The sequence below is a fragment of the Anomaloglossus baeobatrachus genome, chromosome 6, assembly GCF_048569485.1.
Source record: "Anomaloglossus baeobatrachus isolate aAnoBae1 chromosome 6, aAnoBae1.hap1, whole genome shotgun sequence".
Taxonomy (NCBI): Eukaryota; Metazoa; Chordata; class Amphibia; order Anura; family Aromobatidae; genus Anomaloglossus; species Anomaloglossus baeobatrachus.
This window is the reverse complement of record NC_134358.1, coordinates 135,662,200-135,680,170: the sequence shown is the minus strand read 5'-3', so window position 1 is coordinate 135,680,170 and position 17,971 is coordinate 135,662,200. Positions and strand designations below refer to the sequence as shown.

General features: G+C 44.8%; 1 protein-coding gene across 1 annotated transcript in view; it reads left to right on the top strand.

Annotated features, from left to right (window-relative positions):
• RP1 (RP1 axonemal microtubule associated) overlaps positions 1–17,697 on the top strand; it is a 752,859-nt gene extending 735,162 nt beyond the window's left edge. The window contains exons 57-58 of the mRNA XM_075316343.1: positions 15,423–15,498; positions 17,001–17,697. Coding sequence (XP_075172458.1) covers positions 15,423–15,498; positions 17,001–17,055 — 131 coding nt within the window. The 3' untranslated portion in view covers positions 17,056–17,697. The remainder of the gene's footprint in view (positions 1–15,422; positions 15,499–17,000) is intronic.
• Positions 17,698–17,971: the final 274 nt, after the last annotated feature.

The window sequence follows — 17,971 nt, the reverse complement described above, 5'->3', positions numbered from 1 at the left end:
CAATGTGCGTCACAGCGACGTCACATGGCAGCCGTCCAATAGCAGAGGAGGGGCGGAGATGAGCGGCTGGAACATGCCGCCCACCTCCTTCATTCCTCATTGTCGGTGGACGCAGGTAAGGAGATGTTCATCGTTCCTGCGGTGTCACACATAGCGATGTGTGCTGCCGCAGGAACGACGAACAACATCGTACCTGCAGCAGCAACGATATTAAGGAAATGAGCGACGTGTCAACGAGCAACGATTTTTCACGTTTTTGCGCTTGTTGATCATCGCTCCTTGGTGTCACACTCTGCGTTGTCACTAATGGCGCCGGATGTGCGTCACTAACGACGTGACCCCGACAATATATATCGTTAGCGATGTCGCAGCATGTAAAGCACCCTTAAGAGATTAAACCCTTGGCAGTAAGACCTGCATACTTTTAACATAACTAAATTAACAGTTCTTAACACCATAAGTACTTATTGCACAAAACATCAGGAAAGTTTACAGATATAATTTCACAATGAACTTAGTTAGCCCACTTAGTGTCCCCCACCAAAAAATAATCCATCATATAGCAGAGATATCAATGATGCTGCTGAACTGGCGGCATCAATAACACATGGCCTGAGTGATAAGGCGGCTGAAACTGCAGTATGTTGCCTGCTTTCATGTGAGTCTGAATTTGCCACTAGGCTCTAGAGATCTAGTACAATCTAGAGTGGTGGGCAGCACCAGCACATGGGAAAAAAGTGTTTTCTTTTTTTATTATTGTTTTTTTATTTTAAAACCCTCTACATTGTCTCTAACCAGATTTCATAGCAAAAGTGGCAAAACAGGTATGATAGGGAAAAGATGAATAATGCTTCTCCTTCTCTCCTCCAGCTGTAGCGCTAATTGGTGGAGCACCAGTCACCAGACTTCACTCTGCTGCTCCACTTACTAGAGCCTACACACCAAAAGAGTGCTCTGCTGAGGAAGCGTTGCTCGACTCTGAGCAGTCATCATCAGCGACAGCATAAGGCCTCATTCAGATGTCTGTTTTTTGCATATGAGTGCCATTTGTGTTTTTCACGGATAGCATTTGTATCTATAATAGTGAATGGGGTCATTCATTTGTCCGAGTGGGCCATGCAACTTTGTGGAGCCAATTTTGATCTGAACAAGTGTCAGAACAAAACTGACAATGTAAGTCTAAGTTTCCGTAAAAAAAATTGGTTTGCAATCAAAAACCATTCAAGTGTAGTCCAATTTTCATAGACTACTAGATAGGAAAAAGATAGCGACATTTTTATGTCTCTGAAACTCTGAAAAAAATCGTTCCATTTTTCTCATATGTAAAAAACCCTGAAGTTTGAATTAGGCCTAAGTAGTAGTAGAGTACTTACACTGTTTATATTTTTGTGTCTGGAGGGAGGGGGGGGGACATGCTGTCTGCAGAGCAATAAAGGAGACGAAGGCCCCCTTTTTTATATCAGTGAGTTTTCACATACGCACAAAATGGTATTTTAGAACTGGGCTTCAGCAGTGTGTCAGTTCTTACTGATAAAGTAGATTGAAAATCCTATCCTATACATTGCAATAGGTATTTGTTCTATCCAAGAAAACCACAGAAAGAGTTGAACTTCCCAATTAAATAAAGGCCAAAATGAGGTAGAAGTAGGTCTTTTGATAACCAGTGACCAGACCAAAAAAGGTGCCAACCACAGGTGTAGCAAAGTCCCTGTCTTTAGCGTAGGGGAGTTTGTGTGGTTATCCTCAAAAAATGTATGTCTTAAAATTGCATCTAGGAGGTTCGCCCTTGAATTTGTAGGTCTTTCTAAGATTGTTAAAATTTTAAATCCTGTGACGGTTAAGCTTCAACTCCCTGTAGCTTGGAAAATCAACAACTCATTCTATTCTCCCCACTTTAAGAGATTTGAAGGAATACCTGGTTCTTGAGACATTATTGAGGTGGATCTGAAGGAAGATCAGAAATTTTAAATAGAGTGAGTTCTGGGATACAGGTGTGCTGCCCCCGCGCCTGTAGCAGCCGGGCTGCTCGGATACGGAACTGCTGTGTGGCTCGAGAGATCCTCCGGACCCGGGGTTCACGTGGACACGCCAAATGAAAAGGGGGACGTAGTTGTACGGCCTTGGCCGTATTCAGTTCGTGACGCCACCCACGGTGTGTGGTGAAATGGGACACCACCGCTGCTGTTGTGGGACACCCGGGGGAGATGTAGTGGCAGCTGGATGTTAACCCCTCTGTGGGTAGGGATGGTTGCCCCGGGACCCAATGTCTCTGTGCAGGGTATGGTGATGACAGGGGCTAGCGCGCCCGGACGTACCAGGGGATGTTTGGTTACTCACAATTAAATGAATCACACAAGTCTTTTGGTAAACCAAGGTGCTGGTGGCCAGCCGCCGCGGCCAGTTATACTCTGGTCCCCTAACTGGGCTTTTGGTCGCCGTCTTTTCCCTCTGCACTGTTTTTGCTTGTGTTGGACTTCCCGGTATGGAACATGGGAGTCCGCTCCCGACTTGTTGTGTACCTGAGGAGCTGTGCCCGCTAACGCTGACCCGTGGGATCTATGGGCCCTGGCGGTTGCCCTATCCATCTCTGTGGGTGGTTGTCTGCTTTTGGGACTTTGGTTGGGACAGGACCTATAATCCTGCCCTCAATCGGTTGATTAGCTATGCCGTTGGTTCCAGTCCTGGCTTCAGGGTCCGAGTACCCCCTCTGTGTATGGTTTCCGGGTCGGGTCTCTGGTGTCAGTACCAGTGGGCTCCAACCCTGTCCCGGTCCACCTCGGATCTCTGGCTGCTGTCTTCCCGTCGTCTGCCGACGGAGACCACCGTCTGCCACCTAGCCAAGGTACCAGGGCTCCAACCCTGGCACCGTTCAACTTGAGTTTCTCCTCTGCTAGAGCTACACCTAACTCTAGCCTCCACTCCTCTGAACTTGAACTCCAAACTTAATCTGCTTGTTTTTCCGCCCCGAGTTGTCTAGACCCCTAGGTGGGCGTTCCCTAACCGCCTGGTCCCGCCCACTGGTGTGCCTGTCTTGCCCTGAGGGGGGTGACTAGGGTTTCAGGTCTGCTGTATGTAACCCTGTGAGGGAAGGTGTTATGCGGGGGCTTATGTGTGACTACCTGGTTTTGCTAGGGCGTCACATTCCCCCTTGGTTTAATACAGACCATCTACAGGCTGTCCGACCACCAACATTTATTTAACTGGAACTGGAAATAGAAAAAGGAGAACAGCTTATAAGTATACTAACATTACATACATTGGTTTTCTTCCCTTATGGGAGGCACATTGCTTAAACGTTTCACATTTAACCGGGATGGACCGGGTCCTTCTCACTGCACCCCCACCCAAAACAACTTGCCCCCTGGTGCTGCTGCTAAGCACAGGTGCGCTCCCCTTGTCCAAGTCCAAGACAGGTCCATGTGTTGCCCTTGCGGGCCGGGTAAAAAGTTCCTTACCCGGCAGTCTTTTTGTCACGCACCCCAAGTCCGGGACCCCTGGTCTGGAGGATGGCCACCGGTCTCAATGGTGACTGGGCCTCGACCTACTCTACAGCAGGCCCTTCCTCCAATCAGCCTCTCCAGAGACTGCAGCAGGGTAAGAAGGGTGGCCAGGGACTATTTACAAGGCCCAATAGTTTTTAGGTTGGCTTTCCAGTCGAAAGCCGTGGTCCATTTTTAAAACTTTAAGAACTTTTCAACTGTAACCGGTCCCAACGGGGACTTGTATAACTGGGGTAGCCGGGTTTCCGCTACCTTAACTTTTAATCAGGTGAAGATGGCGGAGAGGGGCAAGTGTGCAGCTGGGCACCCATCTTCACCCACTTCCTCACGTCGAGGGCGAACCACCCCCTCTCTCCGCAGTGCCGGGTGTACAAGACCATTTCTCCGGGCTCCAGGTCTCGGTCTGGGTGGCCAACAGGCAGGTGATGGGCCACATCCCTCCGGGATACAAAGATCTCGGCCTCCAGGCCCGGCTCATATATGAAGCCCCATCCTCTCTGGGCATTGAAGTGTCGGACCTGCCCTTGATATGCTGGGCCCCGCACCTGGTAAGTGGCATTCCGGAGGTGATCTTTTTTGGTGTATGTCCGGGACAGCACCTCCGCCTTTCTCTTCTCCCGGGCCGCGATCTCCTTCTTCAGCTGGCGCCGCTGCCACTCCCAATATGGGGCACTGGCCTCGTACTCCGTTTCCACCTGCGCGAGGGCCGAGCCCAGCCGGACACCCTCCGTGCCGGCTACGACCGGCACCACTGGCAATGGAGAGCTCCACTGTGTCATGGCCCGCTCTGCTGCCCTGCAGGTGCATCCCGGCTGCGCCTCAGCCGGGAGCGGGAACTGTGGAACGGTCGACGTCTCAGCCACTGCTGACTTCCGGTCGGGCGCCGCCTCTGCTGCGGCTGGGCGGACTGCCGGGGCCGTCGTCATTGAGTGCGCTGCCTTCTCTGGGAATGGGAGTGATGTCGTCGGGGTTGCGGCCTCGCTCGGGGCCGGAGGGGAGGTCTTCCGGGCCTCAGTCTGGCTTGGAGCTGGTGCGGGTTCCGGGGTGGTGGAGTGCTCGCGGCCTGAGGATTCCACTGGCGGGTCCTCACAGGCAGATGGGGCGGGCACCGCTGCCATTGCTTGTGGCTGCGGGCCGAGCAGGGTGTCAGCTACAGGTACGGGCAGCGAGGGAGGCGGCGTGGCGGACGGGGGCAGACCGGGCCCCTTGGCCTGGTGGGCCAGTCCCGGTGGGACATAGGGGCATGGGTCGCTTACCCGCTCCTCCGAGGTCGCCTCCACTTCGTGGGCCCCAACGGCTGCAGCCAGCTCCGCCATATCGGCCATCCATCGCTTTAGCAGGAAGGTGGTCTGAGCCTGGATTCTGCGGCACATTCGGTCCGTCTGAGCTTCCACCCAGTCGGCTGTTCCGGGCACGGGTTCCTCCACCATGGGTTTGCCAGACTGTTCAGCCATCTTTCTCCGTCCGTGTCCAGGAACAAAAGGGGTAGCAGAGTCCTGGCGTCTCTGCCCTTTATATGCTCGGGTCACATGCTGCAGACTCTTCGCCCGCCCCCCCCCTTGGTCTTTTGCAAGCACTCCCTTGTGCGGCAGGTTAGTTTCATTTTCGGCCTCAAGGTCTTCCTTCCGGCCGTGTTCCCAGGGGGCGGGGCTTCAGCTTTGCGCCCTTTCTCGGGGGAGAAGACACTGGGCTGTAGTTTTTCGTGCCTAAAAATGGCGGCAAAATGGCGACTTCTGGAAATTTTTCAACGGATCACCGCTGACTGTCCAAATCAAGGCGCACTTCCACCAGGTAGGTGGATGGGTTACAATCCTGTTCGTGACGCCAGTTTTTGGGGTGTGCCGCCCCCATGCCTGTAGCAGCCGGGCTGCTCGGATCTGAACCCGCTGTGTAGCTCGAGGGATCCTCCGAACCCGGGGGTCACGCGGACACGCCAAATGAAAAGGGGGATGTAGTTGTACGGCCTTGGCCGTGTTCAGTTCGTGACGCCACCGACGGTGTTGTGGGACACCCGGGGGAGATGTAGTGGCAGCTGGATGTTAACCCCTCCGTGGGTAGGGATGGTTGCCCCGGGACCCAGTGTCTCTGTGCAGGGTATGGTATGACAGGGGCTTGCGTGCCCAAACGTACCAGGGGATGTTTGGTTACTCACAATTAAATGAATCACATGAGTCTTTTGGTAAACCAAGGTGCTGGTGGCCAGCCGCTGCGGCCAGTTGTACTCTGGTCCCCCACCCGGGCTGGTGGTTGCCGTCTTTTTCCTCTGCACTATGTTTGCTTGTGTTGGACTTCCCGGTATGGAACACGGGAGTCCACTCCCGACTTGTTGTGTACCTGAGGAGCCGTGCCCGCTGACGCTGACCTGTGGGATCTATGGGCCCTGGCGATTGCCCTATCTCTCTCTGTGGGTGGTTGTCTGCTTTTGGGACTTTGGTTGGGACAGGACCTATAATCCTGCCCTCAATCGGTTGATTAGCTAAGCCGTTGGTTCCGGTCCTGGCTTCAGGGTCCGAGTACCCCCTCTGTGTACAGTTTCCGGGTCGGGTCTTTGGTGTCGGTACCAGCGGGCTCCAACCCTGTCCTGGTCCACCTCGGATCTCCGGCTTCCCTTCGCCTGCCGACGGAGACCACCGTCTGCCACTTAGCCAATGTACCAGGGCTCCAACCCTGGCACTGTTCAACTTGAGTTTCTCCTCTGCTAGACCTACACCTAACTCCAGCCTCCACTCCTTTCAACTTGAACTCCAAACTTAATCTGCTTGTTTTCCCGCCCTGGGCTGTCTAGACCCCTAGGTGGGCGTTCCCTAACCGCCTGGTCCCGCCCACTGGTGTGCCTGTCTTGCCCTGAGGGGGGTGACTAGGGTTTCAGGTTGGCTGTATGTAACCCTGTGAGGGAAGGTGTTATGCGGGGGCCTATGTGTGACTACCTGGTTTTGCCAGGGCGTCACACAGGTGGGACAAGCACCGTTTGCAGTATGCTGCCAAGTGGAAGGTTCACTCCTGGGTTAATTTGGACGATCTTTATGTAGATCACTTGATAAGAAAGTTCCATCTGCGTCATCAGAGAATGGGGGTTTCTGAGGGTCCAGTGGTCCCTTGTAGAAAGGGGATACTGTTCTTGCTGAATTCCAGGGCTCGAGCCGGTGACCTCTGGTTATGTGGTCTGTTTCCCTCCCTGTTGAATCAAGCCTGTTTTGTCTTTGTCTGCTAGATCTGATAGTTCTCTTGTCTTTCCTTTCCTTTGCCTATTCTGTTAAGTTTAGCATTGGGGGGTTTCCACGTACAGTGAAGGAAATAATTATTTGATCCCTTGCTGATTTTTTAAATTTGCCCACTGACAAAGACATGAACAGTTTATAATTTTAAGGATAGGCTAATTTTAACAGTGAGAGATAGAATATCCAAAATAAAATCCAGAAAATCACAATGTATAAATTATATAAATGTATTTGTATTTTGCAGAGAGAAATAAGTATTTGATCCCTCTGGCAAACAAGACTTAATACTTGGTGGCAAAACTCTTGTTGGCAAGCACAGCAGTCAAACATTTTTTGTAGTTGATCATGAGGTTTGCGCACATGTCAGGAGGAATTTTGGTCCACTCCTCTTTCCAGATCATCTCTAAATCATTAAGATTTCCAGGCTGTCGCTTGGCAACGCGAAGCTTCAGCTCCCTCCATAAGTTTTCTGTGGGATTAAGGACTGGAGACTGGTTATGCCACTCCATGACCTTAATGTGCTTCTTTTTAAGCCACTCATTTGTTGCCTTGGCTGTATGGTTTAGGTCATTGTTGTTCTGAAAGACCAAGCCACAACCCATTTTTAATGTCCTAGTGGAGGGAAGGAGGTTCTCAGTCAGGATTTTATGGTACATGGCTCCATCCATTGTCCCATTGATGTGGTGCAGTAGTCCTGTGCCCTTAGCAGAGAAACACCCCCAAAACATAATGTTTCCACCTCCATGCTTGACAGTGGGGACTTGGGTCATAGGCAGCATTTCTCTTCCTCCAAACATGGCGAGATGAGTTAAGGCCAAAGAGTTAAATTTTTGTCTCATCTGACCATAGCAACTTCTCCCAACCACTCTCAGAATCATACAGATGTTCATTGGCAGACTTCAGACATGCCTGCACATCTGCCTTCTTGAGCAGTGGGACTTTGTGGGCACTACCAGATTTTAAGCCATTATGGCGTAATGTGTTACCAATGGTTATCTTAGTCACAGTGGTCCCAGCTACCTTGAGATCATTATAAAGTTCCCCTGTGTAGTTTTAGGCTGATCTCTCACCTTCTTCATGATCCTGGATACCCCACGAGGTGAGATTTGATACTCCACAAGGTGTGATGTCGATTGACACTCATTTTGTATTTCTCCCATTTTCTTACTATTGCACCAACAGTTGTCTCCTTCTCACCCAGGATGTTGTTTATGGTTTTGTAGCCCATTTTGTAGCTTTGTGCAGGTCTATGATCTTGTCCCCGACATCCTAAAGCTCTTTGGCCTTGCCCATGGTTGTAAAGGTTAGAGTCTGACTAATTATTTGAGTGTGTGGACAGGAGTCAATTTAAGACAGCTGTCTTTAATGCAGGTAACGAGTTGAATAGGACTGTCTAACTGATTTGTAGAAGCCAGAACTCTTAATGGTTGGTAGGGGATCAAATACTTATTTCTCTCTGCAAAATGTATATAATTTATGCAATATGATTTTCTGGATTTTAGTTTGGATATTCTATCTCTTACTGTTAACCCCTTCAGCCCCCGGGCACTTTGTTTTTGCGTTTTTGTTTTTTGCTCCCCTTTTTCCGAGAGGCATAACTTTTTTATTTTTCCATCAATCTTGCCATATGAGAGCTTGTTTTTTGCGGAACGAGTTGTACTTTTAAATGAAACCATAAGTTTTACCATATAGTGTACTGGAAAATGGCAAAAAAATTCCAAGTGCGGAAAAATTGCAAAAAAAGTGTGATCGTACAATAGTTTTTGGGATATTTTATTCACTGTGTTCACTTTATGGTAAAACTGAGATATCTATGTGATGCCTCAGGTCGGTGTGAGTTTGTACACACTAAACATGTATAGGTTTACTTGTATCTAAGGGGTTAAAAAAAATTCACAAGCTTGTCCAAAAAACGTGGTGCACGTTTTACGCCATTTTCCAAAACCCGTAGCGTTCTCATTTTTCAGGATCTGAGGCTCAGTGATGGCTTATTTTTTGCGTCTCGACCTGACGTTTTTAACGGTATTTTTGCACAGATGCTATGTTTTGATTGCCTGTTATTGCATTTTGTGCAAAATTTGCGGCGACCAAAAAACGTAATTTTGGCGTTTGGAATTTTTTTGCCGCTACGCCGTTTACTGATCAGATTCATTGATTTTATATTTTGATAGATCGGGTATTTCTGAACGTGGCGATACCAAATATGTGTGTATTTTTTATTTTTTTTAACCCTTAAATTTTCAATGGGGTGAAAGGGGGGTGATTTGAACTTTTAGGTTTTTTAATTTTTTTTTTAATTTTTTTAAAACTTTTTTTTTTACTTTTTTTTTTATTTTACTAGTCCCCCTAGGGGGCTATAGCGATCAGCAATCCGATCGCTCTGCACTATCTGCAGATCTCAGCTACAGAGCTGAGAACTGCAGATTTGCTGCTTCACTTTCAATGCCGGCTGTATTCCGGCATTGAGAAGAAGTGAGTCATGTTAGCTACAGGCGTCATCACATGACCCTGTGCTACCATGGCAACCGCCGAAAGTCACGTGATCATGTCACGTGACTTCCGGTGGGGGCGGGGTAAGTGACTGTCATGGCGGCGCCCATATACATATCGCTGCCAAGATTTTGGCAGCAAAATGTAAGGGGTTAATAGCCGCGGGTGGAAGGGATTCCACCCGTGGCTAGCAGGCACACATGTCAGCTGTTGATAACAGCTGATATGTGCGCGGATCGCCGCCGCCTACCGGCGGCAGGGGGAGGGGCTTACCGGCACACGATCCATGACGTACCCAGTACGTCATGGGTCGTTAAGTGGTTAAAATTAATCTACTCTTTAAATTATATACTGTTCATGTCTTTGTCAGTGGGTAAACTTACAAAATCAGGAAGGGATCAAATAATTATTTCCATCACTGTATTCCATATGCCTTTTGGGTTTCTTTCAGTTATCTTTATCTTCCCTGTAAGACTGTGTGAACACATTCTGAGCCCTGTGTCTCACTCTTTGCTTGTTTACACTTTCTTTATGGTTCTTGATGTTTTGTGCCACACTTTGTTTGTAATTGAGGATGCTGACATTGAGTGCAGGCACCATTGCGTAATCTTAGGATGTTAACCTCTGTGGTCAGGCAAAGACAAATCAGGGTCAGATTTAGGCCTTCTCCTAGTGTGTATAGTGACCTGTGAATTGCAGGCTTTACACCTCTCCTGGTTTGTCCATCCCCGTGTAAGTGGTAGGGCTCAGTCATAACAGTTACTTTTTTTTAACTGATGTCCAGAAGCTTCAGGTTATAATTTGAGTCTATTAACCCCTTCACGACCCATGACGCAGATATCTGTCATGGATCGTGTGAGATTAATCCCCGCCCCCTGCCGTGGGCAGGCCGCGGCAATCCATGCACATATCAGCTGATTTCAATAACCGACATGTGTGCCTGCAATTTACGAGTGGAATCCCATTCCACCTGCAACTTTTAACTCCTTACATCTCGCTGCCAAAATCTGGCAGCGAGATGTATATGCGCGCGGCCATTACTTTTACTTACCGCCGCCCCCACCGGAAGTCACATGCGTGATCACGTGACTTCCGGTGGTTACCATGGTAGGACAGGGTCATGTGATAACGCCTGTAGCTAACATGAGTCACTTTCTCTCAGTGCCAGCATAGTGCCAGCACTGAGAGTAAAGCAGCATATCTGCAGATCTCAGCTCTGTAGCTGAGATCTACATATATGGCAGAGCAATCAGATTACTGATCGTTATAGTCCCCTAGGGAGACTAGTAAAATAAAACAAAGTAAAATAAAAAGTTTTAAAAAAATAAAAAAACCTAAAAGTTCAAATCACCCCCCTTTCACCCCATTGAAAATTAAACGGTTAAAAAAATAAAAAAATACACACATATTTGGTATTGCCGCATTCAGAAATACCCGATCTATCAAAATGTAAAATCAATTCATCTGATCAGTAAACAGCGTAGTGGCAAAAGAATTCCAAATGTCAAAATTACATTTTTTTGTCGCCGCAAGTTTTGCGCAAAATGCAATGACAGGCGATCAAAATGTAGCATCTGCGCAAAATTAGTACCATTAGAAACGTCAGCTCGAGACGCAAAAAGTAAACCATAACTGAGTCATAGATCACGAAAATTGAGAACGCTACAGGTTTTGGAAAATGGCGCAAAACGTGCGCCACTTTTTTGGACATGCTTGTGATTTTTTTTTAACCCCTTAGACACAAGTAAACCTATATATGTTTGGCGTCTACAAACTCGCACTGACCTCAGGCATCACAATGACACATCAGTTTACCATATAGTGAACATGGTGAACAAAATATCCCAAAAACTATTGTGCGATCACACTTTTTTTTGCAGTTTTTCCACACTTGGATTTTTTTGCTGTTTTCCAGTACACTATATGGTAAAACTTATGGTTTCATGTAAAAGTACAACTCGTCCCACAAAAAACAAGCCCTCATGTGGAAAGATTAACCCCTTAATGACCGCGGGCAGTAAAATTACGTCCTAAATGTCATAATGTTACTGCCCGCGGTCCTCTGGCGGCAGCATGCCGCGATCGACGCACATCTCAGCTGATTTTCACAGCTGAGATGTGTGCCTGCTAGGCACGAGCAGAATCGTTATCTGCTCGTGCCGATTAACCCCTTAAATGACGCTGTCAATACGTGACAGCGCCATTATAAGCGCGATCACGGTAAAGTTTTACTTACCGCCCGATACCGGAAGTCACGTGACGCGATCACGTGACTTCCGATAGTTGTCATGGTAGCACAGGGTCATGTGATGACTCCTGTACTACACATGACTTGCTTTCACTTTCGCTGTGCCAGCGGCACAGCAAAAGAGAAAGATAGCGTATCTGCTGTTTACAGCTGTGTAGCTGTGATCAGTAGATACTGCAGAGCGATCGGATTGCTGATCGCAATAGCCCCCTAGGGGGACTAGTAAAATAACAAAAAAAGTTAAAAAAAAGTTTTAAAAAATTAAAAAAAACAAAAAAACCTAAAAGTTCAAATCACCCCCCATTCGCCCCATTGAGAATTAAAAGGTTAAAATAATAAAAAATATACACACATTTGGTATCGCCGCGTTCAGAAACGCCCGATCTATCAAAATATAAAATCAATTAATCTGGTCAGTATACGGCGTAGCGGCAAAAAAATTCCAAACGCCAAAACGACGTTTTTTTGTCGCCACAACTTTTGCGCAAAATGCAATAAGAGGCGATCAAAACGTAGCATCTGCGCAAAAATGGTACCGTTAAAAACGTCAGCTCGAGACGCAAAAAATAAGCCGTCACTGAACCATAGATCCCGAAAAATGAGAACGCTACGGGTCACGGAATATGGCGTAAAACGTGCGCCACTTTTTTCGGCAAACTTCCGATTTTTTTTTAACCCCTTATATAAAAGTAAACCTATATATGTTTGGTGTCTACGAACTCGCACTGACCTGAGGCATCACACCCACATATCAGTTTTACCATATAGTGAACACAGTGAATACAATATCTCAAAAACCATAGTGCTATCGCACTTTTTTTGCAATTTTTCTGCATTTGGATTTTTTTTGACGTTTTCCAGTACACTAGATGGTAAAACTGATGGTTTCATTTAAAAGTACAGCTCGTTCCGCAAAAAATGAGCGCTCACATGACCATATTGACTGAAAAATAAAAAAGGTATGTCTCTCAGAAAAAGAATGGCGAAAAAAAAACGGAAAGCGAAAAATCGGCCGGTCGTGAAGGGGTTAACAGAAAAATAAAAAAGTTATGGCTCTCGGAAGCGGGGAGCAAAAAAAAATTAAAAACGGAAAACGCCCGGGGGCTGAAGGGGTTAACCTTGACTATTTTATGCAATGTAATGAGTAAATACAGATTAAGTATATCAATAGAAACTACAGTCCCTAAAACAGCTATTAGTAAAGATGTGCATTGTCCAAAATGCGTCAAAGATTTTACACGTGTTTCTGATTTCGTTCATTTTGTGTGTCGAGTAATGAAGGATCCAGCTTTTAACAGAATAAACAGGGAGTCATAATTTTTTTCTTATCTTGGACTAAATACAGATTGGTAGAAACATAAAATATAGAGTGAAGAATTCCATGAATGGCAGGATAACCTAATGTGAACTCATGTTCTGCCAGAAAAGGATATAATTTATTGTAACTTACTACATTATTTATGCTCAGAGTCACAAAAGGTGAACTGCACATTTAAAGACTCCAGCGAATCCTGGACAAATGGGCGAGCTTAGAAGGGAAATCATTTTCCTAATAAGCTTTAAGGTAGAGATCCCTCAGGCGCAGGCCGTTGAAAGCAGCCAAGCGAGCAAAGCTATTTACTGGGACAGAAAATTAACTGAAATCAAACAAAGCATTGCAAGAAATAATCGAGTACCTGTTAAATCTGTTAATAAGTAACATAACACAAAGATATACACAGCACAAAAAATTGGGAAAAAGTGTCTTTATATAGATATTTGATTGTTTCAGATAGTATTGTTAGGCCGGGGCCACACGGGGCACTAGTGCGATGCTCGCATGACACTCGTCTCACGCTGGCAGCACAGCAGGAGCCGAGTGTCATGCTAGTATCCATGCGACTGAGGTCCGACTGTGCAAGCGGACCTCAGCTGCGGGGGGCGGGCCAGCACTTAGGAGGGGTGGCTCTGCGCTGAGGAGGGGAGAGCCAATGCTGTGGAGGGGAGGGAGGGATTTATCTCCCTCTTTCCTCCGTAGCCGGCTATTGCGATGCTCGCTCTGCACGCGCGGTACATCTGTGTACTGCGAGTGCAGTGCGATTTTTCTTTCACCCAATTCACTTGAATGAGTGCGAGAGAAAGAGTCTCGCATTGCAATCGCAGCATGCTGCGATTGTTTTCTCGGTCCGATTACGGCTGAGAAAATAATCGCTCATGTGTGCTGACACATAGGCTAGAATTGGTCCGAGTGGAATGCAATGTTTTATCGCACTCCACTCGCACCGATTTTCTCGCCGTGTGGCTTAGGCCTTATTCTTCGTGTTAACTCTCAATGCAGGAGACTCATTTACTTTTGATACTTGTGTATTGAAATAGTTGAAAATTCACATTCAGTTTTTAAATGTAAAGTTATACCTTTTAATATAGATGATTACTGCACACGAACTCTTAAAATAGTGGTCTATGGGTATTTTCACACTGTGACTTTTTCCAGTGTTTTTGAGTGGGATCGCTTCTAAAAATGCCAGAAAAAAACATTCAGAAAACGCTAAAAAAATCTTATGATTCATTTCTATGGGAAATCGACTTGCTATTTATATGTTCAGTCTATTGAGCATTTTACGTACTTCAGGTGTTCAAAAAAAACCTGGTGGGAAAAAAGAAAGTGGATGTTACTTGCTTGAATTGTCTCCTGTTGGGAAATGCTACAAACTAGGCATTGACCAATCAAAAGGCTGAAAAAAAACAATTCAGGAAAAAAATCCTGCAAAAGTACTTAAAGATTTCTTCAAAACCATTAAAGGAAATACTTCAGGAAACAAAAAAAAACTTCTCCATAAATAACCCAAGGGTTCATGCGCATTGAGTAATTTTTCCTAAATTTTGTAGTGTAAACTGAACAGAAAGTCCAAGGTTTTGATGAGTTTTGCATTCCTGAGGAGGATTTAAAGAGGCCCAACCACCAGGATTTTCATATATAAACTAAAACCAGTGCTATATTGGTGCTATCATGCTGATTCTATACATAGCTTTAGTTGTGAGATCAGATGAATACTTTCTAAAATATAGGCAAGTAAAGTTTGTGAAATGCACTGTTATTTGATTGATAGGTGCTGCAGAATATCTAATAAGTGGGTTGGGTTTTGCTAGTTATTCCCACCTCTGTCTACCTGCTTTTCCTTCCTCCCTCCATGCTCCCTTAGTAATAATAGAGACAGGGGGAGGAAGGACAGGTAGGCAGACAGGGGCGGGAATAACTAACAAAACCTGAACCATCTACCAGATATTCCGTTGCACCTGTCATAAAATAACAGTGAATTTCACAAACTTTACTTGTCTGTATTTCAGAAAGTATACATCCGATCTCACAACTAAAAGCATGCTTAGAATCCGCAAGATAGCGCCAGTATAGCACTGACTTTAGTTTATATATGAAAATACTGGTGGCTGGTTCTCTTTAAAGAGTTTAGTAAAAAAGTCATATATTTTGTCTGGTTGAATAAAATGTTAGCGTGAACATCCTCTGAGGTACTAGATTTTGTAGCGGAAACTGAGTAGAAATCTCCAAATACTCATCAACAATGCAAATCTCTTATAAAAAAAAAACCCTGGAGTTTCTGCTTCAAAAACTCATCAAAGACAGTCTTTTTTTCTGAGGTATTAAAAAAAACTATCAGTTTTTAAGTTAAAACTACATCAGGAAACACCCCTTCTTTCGAGAGTTTTTTGAGGAGTATTTCGTTTCCTGAAGCACTTTTTTATTAAATTGGTTTTGAAGAGTTTTGGAAGAGTTTTCTTTCCAGGAGTGCAGCCTTCTGATCAGAGGGAGCCTAATTTTGATTCAATCAGGAGCAACTTTAACACAGTGACTTTGCGCTTTCTTTTGTTCTAGTAGGCCTTTTCAAAAAGCTGAAGCAGAAAAAAAAAATTGTTTTTTTGGTACATATGTTCATAGGTTTAATTATTATATATCACCTTATTGAGCAGGTAATGGTTGGTTCCTGGAAAAGGTGGAGATTGTTACAGAATCTACAAACGAAGCAGCGCTATTCCCTTGCAACAGGTAAATTATAATGGAAATTAATTCCCTGTTTTTGTTTCTTGTTTTCTTCTATTGAGTATAATGAGATGTATAATAACAGCTAAAGCAATCTATGCATTCATTATATAGCAGCATTAGCTTTACAGAAAAACAAAAAAGGTGACTTACAAGATACTATTGAAATTGGTAATTTAGCTAATCACTTTTATGACTTGTAAATACTATTCAGTGAAAAAAGATGAATCTCTTAACATAGGATGGAGCAATATTATAATTTTACTGGGTCAGCAGTAGATTAGTGATGGGGAGTCTTTGAATGGTGGGTCCCCGGATGCTTTCCACCACTCATACTTGTCTCATTCCCCATATGATGCTTAGAGGCATCGAAACATGTATGGAGGGACACTATAAGCAATGGTCATCTGCCAGTCATCCATTATTCTACAATTACCCATGTTAACAAAGTAGATATTTAACATATAAAGGTTTTATTATGGCTGACATGCTATGTTATCAACCAGCCATAATTCATATGTTAACATATCCTCTTTTACTGGATATTAAGATAACAGAGAGTAGTAGAATAGGGTGTCCAAGCCGCGCCAATGACTAACCGATCATGAGGATTAGAGATTAATGTTGCTTTATTCAATGCACAGGTCAACGCTTTTCGGGAGACTCAGCTCCCTTCCTCAGGACAGACTGGCAAGAAACATCAAATCACAGAGAGCTGAGCACTATACCAGGCAGATGTTGTCTGTGTTCCAAAGCTGGAATCTATCTGTAATAGCACCAATCAGAGCTAAGCCCTGATGACTGTTGTTAACCATTAAATTCCACTACTAATCTCTGGCTACTGCAATTAAAGGGGTGTTCCAGCACCTAAAATTAGTAATGGGTGAACCCAAACTGGAAAGTGGGAGGTCCGTACCAGATACCTAGTGTTCGTGCAGGGACCCTCGAACAATGAGTTCTCAGGGAAATCTGTGTAACTGTTCAGGTTCAGACACCCGGGTAATGATAGCAATTAAGAAAAAAGGAAAGAATGAAAATAAGACTAAAGCACCGTTATACTTGCCAACCTTACCCATGGCTGTCACACTGCTTCCTGGTCTGCTCATTAATACTCATATATATTCACTGCTTCCCCCGCCCACCATCAGTCTGTGATTGGTTGCAGTCAGACTGCACCCCCACCCTGTGTGACACGTTGGAATCACACATGCTGTCTGCGTCCCTATAGTGGTGTAACAATAAATAAATAAATTGGTGTGGGGCCTTCCATATATTCTGATACCCAGTGCAGTTAAAGCATACAGCTACAGGCTGCAGCCCCTAGCCGTGCGCATATTTTGGCTGTGTATCAAAATAGAAACTCGCAGATCAGCACTGATTCATTGAAAAACATGGGTCCAAGTGCAATCCAATTGTTTTCTTGCATTCCACTCATTCATTTTACAGGCAAGTGGGATTGAGGCTTTTTTGTGATATTGCATCTGACATCCCTGTTTTCATCATTTAAGGTGGCTTGCTGAAGATGAAGAGGATGGACGCACATTCGTGCAGCTTTACCGTTAATTAGGATTTATAAAAAAAAAAAACCTACATCATTTATTTCTACAAACATCTATCCAAATATTTTTTGAGGTTTCTTGTAATCTTTCTCATCATATGTGGACTGAATTGCTTATCTACCCAGCCAATGATGTTACTCTACCATAATTTGTACTCATGTACTTCACTTTACATGTAATATGTCATCAGAAATTGACCTATTGTTTAAATCAGGTTTTTGTATTAAATATATTGTTAAAAACTCTTGTCAATGTTTTTTTTCAATTAGAGTCTCTGTTAAATATAACGATTAGTAATCTTGCAATTCTCACACTGGCCACTAAGGATATAATAGACTCATACTTCCTGTTTTGTCAGGACATACACATGTACTTTAGTAGGAGAAAACCTTATCAGACCATATGTTTTGCATTGCATTATCCAATGGAAAGGGAGAGGGAGCAGTGACCTCACTTCTTGGGAATGATGAATCCTGTGTTAACAACTGTGTATTGAGGTGTCGCCTATCATTATAATCTTCAATGTTATGATATGAGTCTGCTGAAATTTATTCATGGAAGGGTAAAATAGCCTTAGTGTCCAGGGTGAAAATTGCTTCATTATTTTGTTTTTTTAATACAAAAAGTGATATGAAATAAAAAATATTGCCAGATTAAATAAAAAATATATGAAACACAAAAACCTGATTTAAACAATATAATTTCCTAATTTTACATTCTCTTTAACTCAAATGTGCTGCACTCTCATAATTAATATAGTTTGGTTGTCTGCCTAATTTTTTTATAGACTAAGGGATCATGGAGATTATCGTGAAACTCGGTCTGAGCACGGACCGCAATGCAAGACCTCCTGAACCGAGCTCAGCAGAATCATAGGAACATGTGAGGCTCTCAAGTTTAGGTCGGGAGACCAGCAGGCG